The following is a 13430-nucleotide window of genomic DNA, read 5'->3' on the forward strand; positions in this document are numbered from 1 at the left end:
ATCTGGACTGTGTGGAGTAGGGTTTCTTTGGTAATCCGGCTGGTTATGGATGGGCCCACTCCTTTTCCATGACACCTCAGGGCCTGAGTAATGGCTCGTGTTGCAGCTGCTGATCTGTGACCCGTCGGGTCGCTCTGAGCTCTGATGAACTCCCTGCAGCCGCCGGAGCGTGCTAGAAAGAAATAATATGTAGCCGAGAAGGTTCCAAACACCCCCAAGAGAAATGTTATTAAATCTGCTCTCTGCAGCTCTGAATAGTGAATAAAAATTCATTACTTTAACAAATGTAAATTATGACAGTGTTAACAGATGTAATTTCAGCATGAAGTTTACCTTTAATTTAGTCCTGAAAATCTCTAGATACAAACAACTAAAGAAGGAAACAAGAGAGCAACTTCATCAGAGGAGATGATTTTCTGTCTAATCTACTTATCAAACCGCAAAACTATCTTGATATGGATTCTTGTTTTTCCATGTAAAACTGGCACATTTTCCTTCTATGACTGTTTGAAAGGTGAAGGCTGTCTGCTTGCCTTAATGTGGGATGGTAAATGTCTCACATTTACCAAAAAACATCTGGATGATGGCCAAGACCTTTAGGAAAGCATTCTGTGAACTGAGAAGGCAAAAGTGGACGTTTTTAGTCTCGTTACATCTGGTGTAAAACTATGACAGCATTTAGACATTGGGGTGGTAGTATGATGGTCTGGGTCTGCTTGGTTCTTCAGGATCTGAAAGACTTGCTGTAATTAATTGATCCCAAAGAGAAGGTTTTGGAATGACCTAGTCAAGTCTGGACCTGAGCTACTGTGGCATGACCTTAAACAGGTCATTCATGCTTGAAAACACTCTAATGTGTCATTTGTTAATGAATCATGTCTGTAATAAATAAATGTATAACTTTGGTATCTTCACTGCAAATTCCTTTGTTACCCAGGCTGCTATCTATCGTCCAAAAACCAATTTTGAAGCACTAAACTGAAATAAATTCATTTCAGACTAAACCAATCGTTTCCTTGTGGGATTGTCAGAAAAGGTGACATTGACAAGTTCTGCCCTGATAGGAGAGACTCTGCTGCAGAATAAGACATGAATTAGCAGCTGAGGGCCATTCAGAGTTACTGGCTGTTTTTACAAACCTGACATGTTATAATAATTGATACCAGTTTGATGCATTAACGCTCCTTCTGTCACTTTCTGCTTTAATTTTCATCTCTTTCTCCCTTCTTGGCTCGTCTCCTCCTCTCTTTGCTTTGTTCCCTGCTCATTTCACCTTTTCTTTCCTCCATCCCTCTCTACCCCTGGACTCGCTGTCTCTCCTCTCAGGTGAGAAGTGCCGGAGCTTCATTGATCTGGCCCCAGCGTCAGAGAGAGGTGAGTAATGACGGTCATTAAAGCTCTGCCGCCACTCCCTGCAGCTCTCCACCTGTTCCCAGAGCCAAGTGAAATCTGAGGAAACAAATAAAAAAATACAAAAACCACCATTCACATCTCTTTTCTGGGTCTCTGTGATTGTCAGGGGGTGTCAAACGAGCAACCCTGCAGAGACAAAAATGGGACTTTTTTAAAAAGCATCGTACCTACAGGTTTACATTAAGGATGCATCTTAATGAGCTCAATGGGGAAATTACCACAAACATCTTCAAGTGAGTTTGTAACAGAAGCAGGACAGGAGATGTTGACGATGTCTAACAACATTCAGAAACATCTGCTTAAGACAGAACAACGATATAACGGGCTTACTCCATGATAATTTGCAAAAAGAGATTCTCTGGTGCGTTTAAGCATCTGAAAGACTTTTTGTCAAAGTGAAATTTTTTAAAACTCCATTTTCAGTGTGTGCATACAGACTTGGGAATATAAGGATTTTAACAAACCATTGAACCTGGAGACCTTTTTATTAAAAGTTGGTGTTTGTGGACGGAGTCAATTGATTAGTGGGTGTGTGGCCTGGCTGTACTTGACTCCGCCCACAGCTCGCACTAAAAGGTGCCACCTGGTGGCAGAAGCTGCGTGTTCTGCCCAAATGCTGAGCCTACATACAAGATCTATGAGACAAACAGAGACAACAGTTATGACATATACTGTATCTGGTCATACAGAACACAAACTGGAACATTTTGGTTTCACATTTCTTTATTTCATCCTTAAAAAGGCTGGAAAAGGGTGAAATTAGTATCTTGGTCTGAATAAATGTGGGACAAGAAAAAAGATTCTGAATTTCTTAAAGAATGTATGTCCATCCATCCATCCTTCCATCCATCCATCCTTCCATCATCCATCCATCCATCCTTCCATCCATCCTTCCATCCTTCCATCCATCCTTCCATTCATCCATCCATCCATCCATCCTTCCATTCATCCATCCATCCTTCCATCCATCCTTCCATTCATCCATCCATCCATCCTTCCATCCATCCTTCCATCATCCATCCATCCATCCTTCCATCCATCCTTCCATTCATCCATCCATCCATCCTTCCATCCATCCTTCCATCCATCCATCCATCCATCCTTCCATCCATCCTTCCATTCATCCATCCATCCATCTTCCATCCATCATCCATCCTTCCATCCTTCCATCCATCCATCCATCCTTCCATCCATCCATCCTTCCATCCATCCTTCCATCATCCATCCTTCCATCCATCCTTCCATCCATCCATCCTTCCATCCATCATCCATCCATCCTTCCTTCCATCCATCCATCCTTCCATCCATCCATCCTTCCATTCATCCATCCTTCCATCCATACATCCTTCCTTCCATCCATCCATCCTTCCATCCATCCTTCCATCCATCATCCATCCATCCTTCCATCCATCCATCCATCCATCCTTCCATCCGTCCTTCCTTCCATCCATCCATCCGTCCTTCCATCCATCAACCATCCATCCTTCCATCTATCCATCCATCCATCCTTCCTTCCATCCATCCTTCCATCCATCCATCCATCAACCATCCATCCTTCCATCTATCCATCCATCCTTCTTTCCATCCATCCTTCCATCTATCCATCCATCCATCCATCCTTCCATCCATCAACCATCCATCCTTCCATCTATCCATCCATCCTTCCATCCATCAACCATCCATCCTTCCATCTATCCATCCATCCATCCATCCATCCATCCTTCCATCCATCCTTCCATCCATCCTTCCATCTATCCATCCATCCTTCCATCCATCAACCATCCATCCTTCCATCTATCCATCCATCCATCCATCCATCATCCATCCATCCTTCCATCCATCCATCCATCCTTCCATCCATCAACCATCCATCCTTCCATCTATCCATCCATCCATCAACCATCCATCCTTCCATCTATCCATCCATCCTTCCATCTATCCATCCATCCATCCATCCTTCCATCCATCAACCATCCATCCTTCCATCTATCCATCCATCCTTCTTTCCATCCATCCTTCCATCTATCCATCCATCCATCCATCCTTCCATCCATCAACCATCCATCCTTCCATCTATCCATCCATCCTTCCATCCATCAACCATCCATCCTTCCATCTATCCATCCATCCATCCATCATCCATCCATCCTTCCATCCATCCATCCATCCTTCCATCCATCCTTCCATCCATCCTTCCATCTATCCATCCATCCTTCCATCCATCAACCATCCATCCTTCCATCTATCCATCCTTCCATCCATCATCCATCCATCCTTCCATCCATCCATCCTTCCATCCATCAACCATCCATCCTTCCATCTATCCATCCATCCATCCATCCTTCTTTCCATCCATCAACCATCCATCCTTCCATCTATCCATCCATCCATCCATCCTTCTTTCCATCCATCCATCCACATTTCAGAAATTGACTGAGAAAAGTTAGACCCTGTTTTTTGCTTCATATTTGATAGGTTAATTGGTCGCTCCAAACTGGGTTAGGTATGAGAGTTTGCATAGTTGTTTGTCCTGTGCCATCTGTGATGGACTGGTGACCCACCAGGGTGTAGCCAGTGACCCCTGGAGATAGACACCAGGTCCTCCTTTGACCCTGTATGGACATGAAAACGCTCATATTCTGGAGATTCAGGGAAGCCCATCGGTGTGCAGGAAGTTTGTTGTGGTTTGGAGAGACATTTTAAGGTGAGTTGGAGAAAATCAGTTCTTGTGCATAAAAAGCCAAATCTGTATGCTGGTCTGCACTATATAATCTGGAAGATGGTCCCAGACTGAACCCACCCAGAGGCCTTCATCAGCTTTGTATAATTATGCTGATGAAGGAGCAGGTGGAGGGAAACTGACATGTGCTAATTGATATATGAACAAGCTGAGTGTTTTTAGTTGAGTTGTCAGTGTTGATTTATTGAAGTTATTGGAACCCAAAGCCTTGAAATGATCAGGATGACACGGTGTGCACCAAATTTATCCAGACAATGAACCTGTTCTCTAAATGAGCAGAACATCCCACCTGATCAGTATTCCACCTGGCTCTGGATTCCACGTAATGTTTATATCCTGGAGCTGATGAAAGGAATATCTGAGCATCCAGAAGAAAGAGAGTTCTTTGGTGCCTTTTGCTGTAAGCTTTAAATTCACAGCTTCACACTGAGCAGCTTGTTAATAAAAGTTCTCTGATGGTTTCATCTGTTAAAACCATCTCAGGAAAAAAGTGCTGCAAAGAAGCAGAGATGATGGGAAAAGCCAGACAATCTTGTTCTTTTGCTGTCTTTTGAAGCCAATATGCTGCTAGGTGGGTTTTATCAGCTGAATTGCAAAATACTTTCTAAAATAATAATTATTATTATCCAAGTTTCTTCAGAGTGGTTGTCCCTGGCTCTGATGCTGCTTCCCCAGCAGATGATGGCAGAAGAGATCACACTCTCCACAACATACTTATAGAAGATATGCAGCATCTTGCTGCAAACACCAAAGGATCTAAGCTTCCTCAAGAAGTACAGTCTGCTCTGTCCCTTCTTGTAGATGGCTTCACAGTTGCATCTCCACTCCAGTCTGTTGTCCAGGTGAACACCGAGGTATTTATACTCCTCCACCACCTCCACTTCTTCTCCCATGATAGAAATAGTTTTTGACTTGTTCCTGTTTCTCTTAAAATCTACAATCATCTCCTTTGTTTTAGTCACGTTCAAAATGAGATGATTGTTTTCACACCATGCCACAAAGCGGTCCACCACCTTCCTGTACTCAGCTTCTTGTCCATCTCTGATCCAACCCACAACTGCAGAATCATCCGAGTATTTCTGCAGATGACAGGAGTCTGTCTTGTACTGGAAGTCTGAGGTGTACAGAGTTAAAAGGAATGGTGAGAGTACAGTCCCCTGTGGTGCTCCTGTGCTGCTGACTACCTGGTTAGACTCACAACCCTTCAGTCTCACAAACTGTGGTCTGTTTGTCAGGTAGTCTTTGATCCAGAAGATGGTTGAGGCCTCCACCTGAGTCTTCTGGAGTTTCTGACAAAGTAAATCGGGTTGAATTGTGTAAAATTCGCATAAAACTAAATTAGGTTTTAAGAAATAATTCAGTATCTTAGAGAGATGTGAACCTGTTCCACTGAATTTTAAATTAAAAAGTTGTTTAAATTCTTACTCATTACTTAACCAGACAACGTCTGGGTTGCTCCTCTGCGCTGAGATTGCTGAATGTATCCTGCTGCAACCCTACAGTCACCGTCTACATGGAAAACAAAAGCATGCAGCCATCATCACTTTGCACCTAAATGACCTCGCTACTGGTAAGAAACCTGCAGCTAAACTTTGTCTGGATCATCAAGAACTTCAAGCTGAAAGGTTCAACTGCAGTGTAGAAGGTTTAAGGACTTTGAGGAGGATCCACCAAGCTGCAGGAATGTCTCCTGTTGCCACCAGTGCAGAGCTTGTTCAAAATGTGCAACAACCGGATTGTGGTCATCTGCTTAAGCAATAAGTGAAGTCTCTTGGCCAGAAGCAGCAGCAAGAAGCCAGTTGGGGTAATATTCTGCAGGATGTTCATGCCTGGAGAGCAGAAGACTTGTGCAAAGTTATCTTCTCAGATGAATCCTCTCTGATTGTTTGGGACGAGTCCTGTGTGGAACCAGCAGTGCAGCATCCTGATATAATCCATGTATGGGGTTGTTTCTCTTCCAGGTGAGTGAGCCTCCCTGAGGGTCTAAATTTAATTAAATTTTCCATTCTTGTTTTGGAAATCTATAGAGAAGCCATGAAAGAAATGGCGCTAAACAAGCGTCACACTCAGGACCTGCAGACGTCGCTGACACAAACACACACGCCTGTAATTAAAGTAAGTAATTATATCCGCTTGTGTTGAGACTCGGTCTGATGAGCTGCTGCCTTCCTGTTATCAGCCAAGTCCCTCCAAACATGTTTTATTGACTGTCTGCAGTTCAATGAAGTCTGCTGATAATCATATTCAGGACGACAGAAATGGGAAACAATATTGCCTCCGCCTCACGGGAGGGTTTACACTCCTGGATGCTGTTTCTGTCGGCGGGTCGGAAATAAAAACTTTCAGCTCAAGAGAAAGCAGAAAACAGTCAGTGGATGTAAATATGAAATGGATGGAAAATGCAAAGTTTGTCTGTTTTTTATCTATGAGGGAAATTACTTCATCTGAATAGTCATGACTGGGCCATCCTTTGAATAATGTAACATAATATATGAGGAATAAGTTTGAATGTTTTGCTGATTAATGTTTACATGTGGGAGCAGCTAACTGTATTACGGTCTCTGAGTTTAATTGTTTTGGATTGAACTGGTTCCATAGTCAAACTTCTCCGAGTTTTCATTTATTCTGATTTTCTTGAAAATGTGTTTCTGTTGAGCTCCAGTTTCATGTTCAATGATATTTCCCTCATTTCCTGTTTTATTTTGAAAATCAGTTTTGCTGCAGAAGCTGCTCAATCCTTGATGCATCTGTCACTCCCACAGCTCTGCTCAATACAGTCCCCGTTGAAAACTGTTATTTTGCTCCTGTAACAAAAGCTTATTTTGAGCTTTTACAGTTTTTAATAGAGATGGCGAAAAAATCAACAAGATTATTTGTTTATTGAGCAGAATGTCATGAGGTGAAAGATCCCTGTGATAACCAGGGATCTGTAATATCAATAAAGAAAACCATGCAGGTGCATCCAGATAGATTAGAACATCACTGGGATAATAACACAAGGACTGTCTTCTATGTTGCCTGTGCAGCTTTTTCTACAACACTTTTTCCTTCCACTCAAATTTCCATGAACATGCTTGGATACAGCACTCATGGTCATAACATAGTCATAGATTAACATTTATGTCTTAAAAAATTACTTATCTGTTTCATGTTATATTCAAATTTTCACAGAGTCTGAATTTTGACCTTTAATTAGCTTTAAGCCATAATTATCAAAATGAATAGATAGAAGTGCTTGAAATATACTACTCTGCCTGTAATGAATCTATAAAATGTAGAACCTTTTTAAACTGAAATACTGAAACTCCAGGGAATCTTTGAGTAACTGTAGTTTTTTTTTGCAGGTGTGTTGTGGCTGTCTGTGGTTTCGGAGGTGCTGTACATCCTGCTCCTGGTGGTCGGCTTCAGCCTCATGTGTCTGGAACTTTTCCACTCCAGCAACGTCATCGATGGACTCAAACTCAATGCCTTCGCTGCCGTCTTCACCGTGCTCTCCGGTAAGAAAACATAAAGCAGCTGGTAAGGCTTTTTCCTCCCACTGTTTGCTTCGTTTCTGCACTGGATTCACAAAGCAGATTGTACAAAATACATGCAGACGGCCATCAAGTCCAGCAATTTGCTCCTATTTTAGCATCGGACTGAAGTTGTTCTTTCTTCAGCCATGAAAACGACAGTGATTGAAGAGAGAAAAATGTTTTTGTTTTTTTTATTACTGTTTAGTACTGTGACTCACTTAACTGATTCATTTGGAGATAAAAGGCATCGACTGAAGGTCAGAATTTATCAGACTGCAGGATGTGATCCACAAAGAAGTCTGAACAAAGGCAAACAGATGTTCTGATTATGTCCTGCAGTCTGTCAAATTTATAAAGTCACTCTTAAATCTCATTGAACGTTTTTAACTATCACACTCGAAATGAATATTAGTGATAATTGCAAAACCTTTGTTCCACATTCATCTCTCTTGCTCACCATAAATGAGATAAAACATAATAGAACCATTTTGTACGGCATTGCACTGTTCAGATGGAGGCTGCTCAGACCTACCAGTCTTCAGCAGATTGGTAGGTCGGGAGTGATCCAGTCCCAACCATTTGCAGTCCCAGTTACTATTTTCAGACTGAGGCCAGCTGTAAACTCTTTGATTTAGATTATCATACAGCTGAAACTGCAAAAACTGGCACAAAACCCAGGATTGTTGCACAAAATGACAGAATCCTGTCCTGCTGTGTTCACATGGTGTTAAAACCACTGATGTTGATGCATGAATTGCAAGTTAGAGCAGGGAAGTGTAGACCAAAAAAATTATAAACCATGAAAATAGAAAAACATCGATTTAAAAAAATTCAGAAATTGTGTGGTTTTCAATGTCAATTAAAATATTGCATATCTAGGTAATTGTTCAGCAGGTAAATATTTTAAAAACACAAAACGTAATGTTCAGATTAATTATACAGTGCCTTGCGAAAGTACTCGGCCCCCTTGAACTTTTCAACATTTTGCCACATTTCAGGCTTCAAACATAAAGATATAAAATTCTATTTTTTTTGTGAAGAATCAACAACAAGTGGGACACAATCGTGAAGTGGAATGACATTTATTGGATGTGTCAAACGTTTTTAACAAATAAAAAACTGAAAAGTGGGACATGTAATATTATTCAGCCCCTTTACTTTCAGTGCAGCAAACTCTCTCCAGAAGTTCAGTGAGGATCTCTGAATGATCCAATGTTGTCCCAAATGACTGATGATGATAAATAGAATCCACCTGTGTGTAATCAAGTCTCCGTATAAATGCACCTGCTCTGTGATAGTCTCAGGGTTCTGTTCAAAGCGCAGAGAGCATCATGAAGACCAAGGAACACACCAGGCAGGTCCGAGATACTGTTGTGGAGAAGTTTAAAGCTGGATTTGGATACAAAAAGATTTCCCAAGCTTTAAACATCCCAAGGAGCACTGTGCAAGCAATCATATTGAAATGGAAGGACTATCAGACCACTGCAAATCTACCAAGACCCGGCCGTCCCTCTAAACTTTCATCTTGAACAAGGAGAAGACTGATCAGAGATGCAGCCAAGAGGCCCATGATCACTCTGGATGAACTGCAGAGATCCACAGCTGAGGTGGGAGAGTCTGTCCATAGGACAACAATCAGTCGTATACTGCACAAATCTGGCCTTTATGAAAGAGTAGCAAGAAGGAAGCCATTTCTCAAAGATATCCATAAAAAGTCTCATTTAACGTTTGCTACAAGCCACCTGGGAGACACACCAAACATATGGAAGAAGATGCTCTGGTCAGATGAAACCAAAATCAAACTGTTTGGCCACAATGCAAAAAGATATGTTTGGCGTAAAAGCAACACAGCTCATCACCCTGAACCCACCATCCCCACTGTCAAACATGGTGGTGGCAGCATCATGGTTTGGGCCTGCTTTTCGTCAGCAGGGACAGGGAAGATGGTCAAAATTGATGGGAAGATGGATGGGGCCAAATACAGGACCATTCTGGAAGAAAACCTGTTGGAGTCTCCTAGAGACCTGAGACTGGGACGGAGATTTATCTTCCAACAAGACAATGATCCAAAACATAAAGCCAAATCTATAATGGAATGGTTCACCAATAAACGTATCCAGGTGTTGGAATGGCCTAGTCAAAGTCCAGACCTGAATCCAATCGAGAATCTGTGGAAAGAGATGAAGACTGCTGTTCATGAACGCTCTCCATCCAACCTCACTGAGCTCGAGCTGTTTTTCAAGGAAGAATGGGCAAGAATTTCAGTCTCTCGATGTGAAAACTGATAGAAACAAACCCCAAGAGACTTGCAGCTGTAATTGCAGCAAAGGGTGGCGCTACAAAGTATTAATGCAAGGGGGCCAAATAATATTACACACCCCACTTTTCAGTTTTTTATTTGTTAAAGAAGTTTGACATCCAATAAATTTCATTCCACTTCATGATTGTGTCCCACTTGTTGTTGATTCTTCACAAAAAAATTGAATTTTATATCTTTATGTTTGAAGCCTGAAATGTAGCAAGAGGTTGAAAAGTTCAAGGGGGCCGAGTACTTTCGTGTGAGGTGCATGTACATCACATTCAGGCTGCTTTGCTTTAAATGAGATGAAAGGATATTCTGTAAATTATCTACATTAGATGAAAATGAAAGACAAATGCAACTATTTTACTACTTTTCATCCTTCATTAACTGTCTGCAGTAATATGAAACATTTGTTTTCAATATAAAACATTTTTTAACCAGTAAGTGTGATTAGAGCTTTAGTTTCCAAGGAAAAGTATGCAAATTCCGGCTTGTATTCCAGATATTAAAAAAATTCATGGATTTCCAGCAGCCTTATAAATGGTAAGAGGAGTGAGAGTGATGCAGATTTGACAGAGGATGTTTTGGGTCAGATGGTTTAGTATCTCTGCCAGGAGTGTTCATCCCGATTCAGATTAAACCTCTTACACAAGCTGGCTCTATTTGCTGGTCTGCTCCTCGGATCTCTGAGGACAAATTTACCAGTAACCTCCTCTGAAGTAAAGGATAAAATCCTTTAGGCTTCTGTTCTTCGCTCATCAGATGATCATGTATCCAAATGATGTAAAACCTGATGGATAAAACATCTAGGAAAAAGGTTATTGGTGGACACTTTTAGAGAAAGTGGCTGGAAACTGGATGGATGGATTTGAAATGGGATAGCGTAATAAAGTGTGGTAATATCAGAATAATTGCATCCAGGAAAATACTTCCAAACCTTTCCAGGCTGTAGACATTCAAACTCTGGAAGGAGATCTTCATGTTTGCAACAACAATAGAACCTTACATTCTATTATAGTGAATATAGCCAACATAATTAGCATTCCCTTTAGAAATGATGGGAAACATTTCCTTGTGCCACTGAGTTACTAACAGAACAGTTTTAAACAGAACACAAACCTCCTCCTGCACCACTGCCATCATACCGCCATGGTGGAGTCATAGCAATACTTTGTTTATAGAGAGCTGCAAACCTGAAGTGGCTCAGCTTCATATGGAAACACGTCTTCCTGCAGCTCACAGATTATGATTGATTATGATCCACATCTTCACCAGTAACGAGCCTTCCACTCATTCACTTTCACTTTTTTTGATTTGCTGTAATTCCATAAAATATTACGCCTCTATGTCTAATTGATTAAATGTCTAATTACTGGTGTATTAAATCAATCGATTTAGTGTAATGGCTAATTGTGATGATTGTGAACGTTCTGATTTATTACTGAGGAAGAGGCTGGGCTGCAGCTCCGATCTGCACTGGTTTCCTGGTGGATCATGTTGTACTAAGACTCACTGCTGTTCTAATCTAATGTAAACCTTTAACCTTTTTAACCTTTAGAGTTACATACAATTTTGAATGTTACTTTTAAAGGTAGTTTCATCTGTTGGCAGGTCATGGCAAACATTACTTAATAGATAATAGAAATCAAATAGCTCCTAAAGTATGTTTTTAGAAGAAGATTGAAAGAAACCTATTTGTGAAATTGTGCATTGAGATGCTTTACTGCTATAATGTCATTGGATTTAAGTTTTTTATTTCTTCATATATTTTTTAGAATTAAAGAAAATTCTTTTCCTACAGAAAATTGTTTTCTAAAAGCGCTTTCTCCTTGTAGCATTTGAAACCGAAAAAATTCTTTATCGTTTTAAAATGTTGCATCAGGCTTAGAGAGCTGAGGGAACAATTAGACATCATGTCACAACTACTAACTCGTATTTTATTCTGATTTTATCCGATGAACAAACACAAAGTACATATCTGTGAATTCAAAGGAAAATAAAGCAAGATAAAAAAAATGTTGCCAATGTACATCTGAAAACTGTGGCATGCAGTTGTATTCAGCCCCCTCTGAGTTTGTACCCTGTGGAGCCACCCTTCACCACAGTCACAGCTACGAGTCCTTTGGGTTATTTGTCTGCCAGCTTTTTGCATCTAGGGACTAAAATTTTTACCTGTTTGTATTTGCAAGATTGAAGAAGCTCTGTCAGATTGCATGGAGAACATGTTTTCAAGTCTAGCCACAGAGTTGGATTTAGGCATGGGCTTTGACTATACCATTTTAAAATATGAATCTGCTTTGATCTAAACCATCCATGTCTCTACCTAAATGTTTAGGGTGGTTGTCCAGCTGGAAGGTGAACCTCCACCCCAGTCTGTAGTTATCTGAAGCTTCTAACAGATTTTCTTCCAGGATTGCCCTGAATTTAGCTCCATCCACCTTTACATAAACCAGCTTCCCCTATCCCTGTTGACGAACAGTATCCCCACATCATGTTGCTGCCACCCCCATGTTTCATGGTAAAGTTGGTTAGTGTTCCTCAATGCATTTTGTTGGACAAAAAATTCTGTTTTAATCTCATCTGACAAGACGTCTTACTTCTTGTTCGCTGTGTGCCCTACATGGCTTTTGGCAAACATTAAATGGGACTTCTTGTATTTTTTATTATTCTTGCCACTCTTCCATGTAGGCCAGATTTGTGGGGTTTATAACTAATAGTTGTCCTATTAGCTCATTCTTTCACCTGAGCTGTGGACCCTCCATCTCCTTTAAAGCTATGATGGGTCTCTTGATTCTCGGATTAATGCTCTTCAAGCCTGGCGTGAACTCTGTGAGATTCTCAAAGCTTGGGATATTGTTGTAGAACCTATGCCTGCTATAAGCTTCTCCACAACTTTCTCCCTGACCTGTCTGCTTTGTTCCTTGGTCTTTATGATGCTGGTTGTTCTCTAATGTCCTCCAACAAACCTCTGAGGCCAGAAACAGAACAGTTTGGATTTAGACTGATACTAAATTAAACACAGATGGACTCTTTCTTCTACTTTGGCAACTTCTGAAGACAAATGGTTGCACTGGAATTTATTTAGGGCTATCAGAGTCAAAGGGGCAAAATAGAAATGCATGCCACACATTGTCATTGTTTGTTGTGTTGGTCTTTTACATGAAATCCCAATAAAATACAGTAAAGTTTGTGTTTGTAGCATAACAAAACGTGAACTAATGTTTTCTCTCAATGAGAAGTAATTATTTCAAAATTACAGAAAGACAAAGATTGGAACATCAGTCAGCTTTAACATTTTTATGACTCCAGTTGCTGTTACTGTTCATCCCGAATGTAAGGCAGGAAGAAAGCCTCATGAACTCATGATCACCAGAAAACAGATCCTATTGTTATCCTCTGTTATGAAGCAGATTTCCGCCCGATTTGATTCAGCAGCATATGACCTTACAAAGCAACGCAG

At 40.8% G+C, this 13430-nt stretch overlaps 1 protein-coding gene across 2 annotated transcripts in view; it reads left to right on the top strand.

Annotated features, from left to right (window-relative positions):
• The window catches only part of LOC124862197 (germ cell-specific gene 1-like protein), a 32578-nt gene that overhangs the window by 12811 nt on the left and 6337 nt on the right, over positions 1 to 13430 (top strand). The window contains exons 2-3 of one of the 2 annotated variants that reach the window (XM_047356019.1): positions 1327 to 1374; positions 7498 to 7650. In XM_047356019.1, the coding sequence (XP_047211975.1) occupies positions 1327 to 1374; positions 7498 to 7650 (201 nt within the window). The remainder of the gene's footprint in view (positions 1 to 1326; positions 1375 to 7497; positions 7651 to 13430) is intronic. The other variant, XM_047356020.1, reaches the window with a different exon arrangement.

The sequence above is a fragment of the Girardinichthys multiradiatus genome, chromosome X (assembly GCF_021462225.1).
Source record: "Girardinichthys multiradiatus isolate DD_20200921_A chromosome X, DD_fGirMul_XY1, whole genome shotgun sequence".
NCBI lineage: Eukaryota > Metazoa > Chordata > Actinopteri > Cyprinodontiformes > Goodeidae > Girardinichthys > Girardinichthys multiradiatus.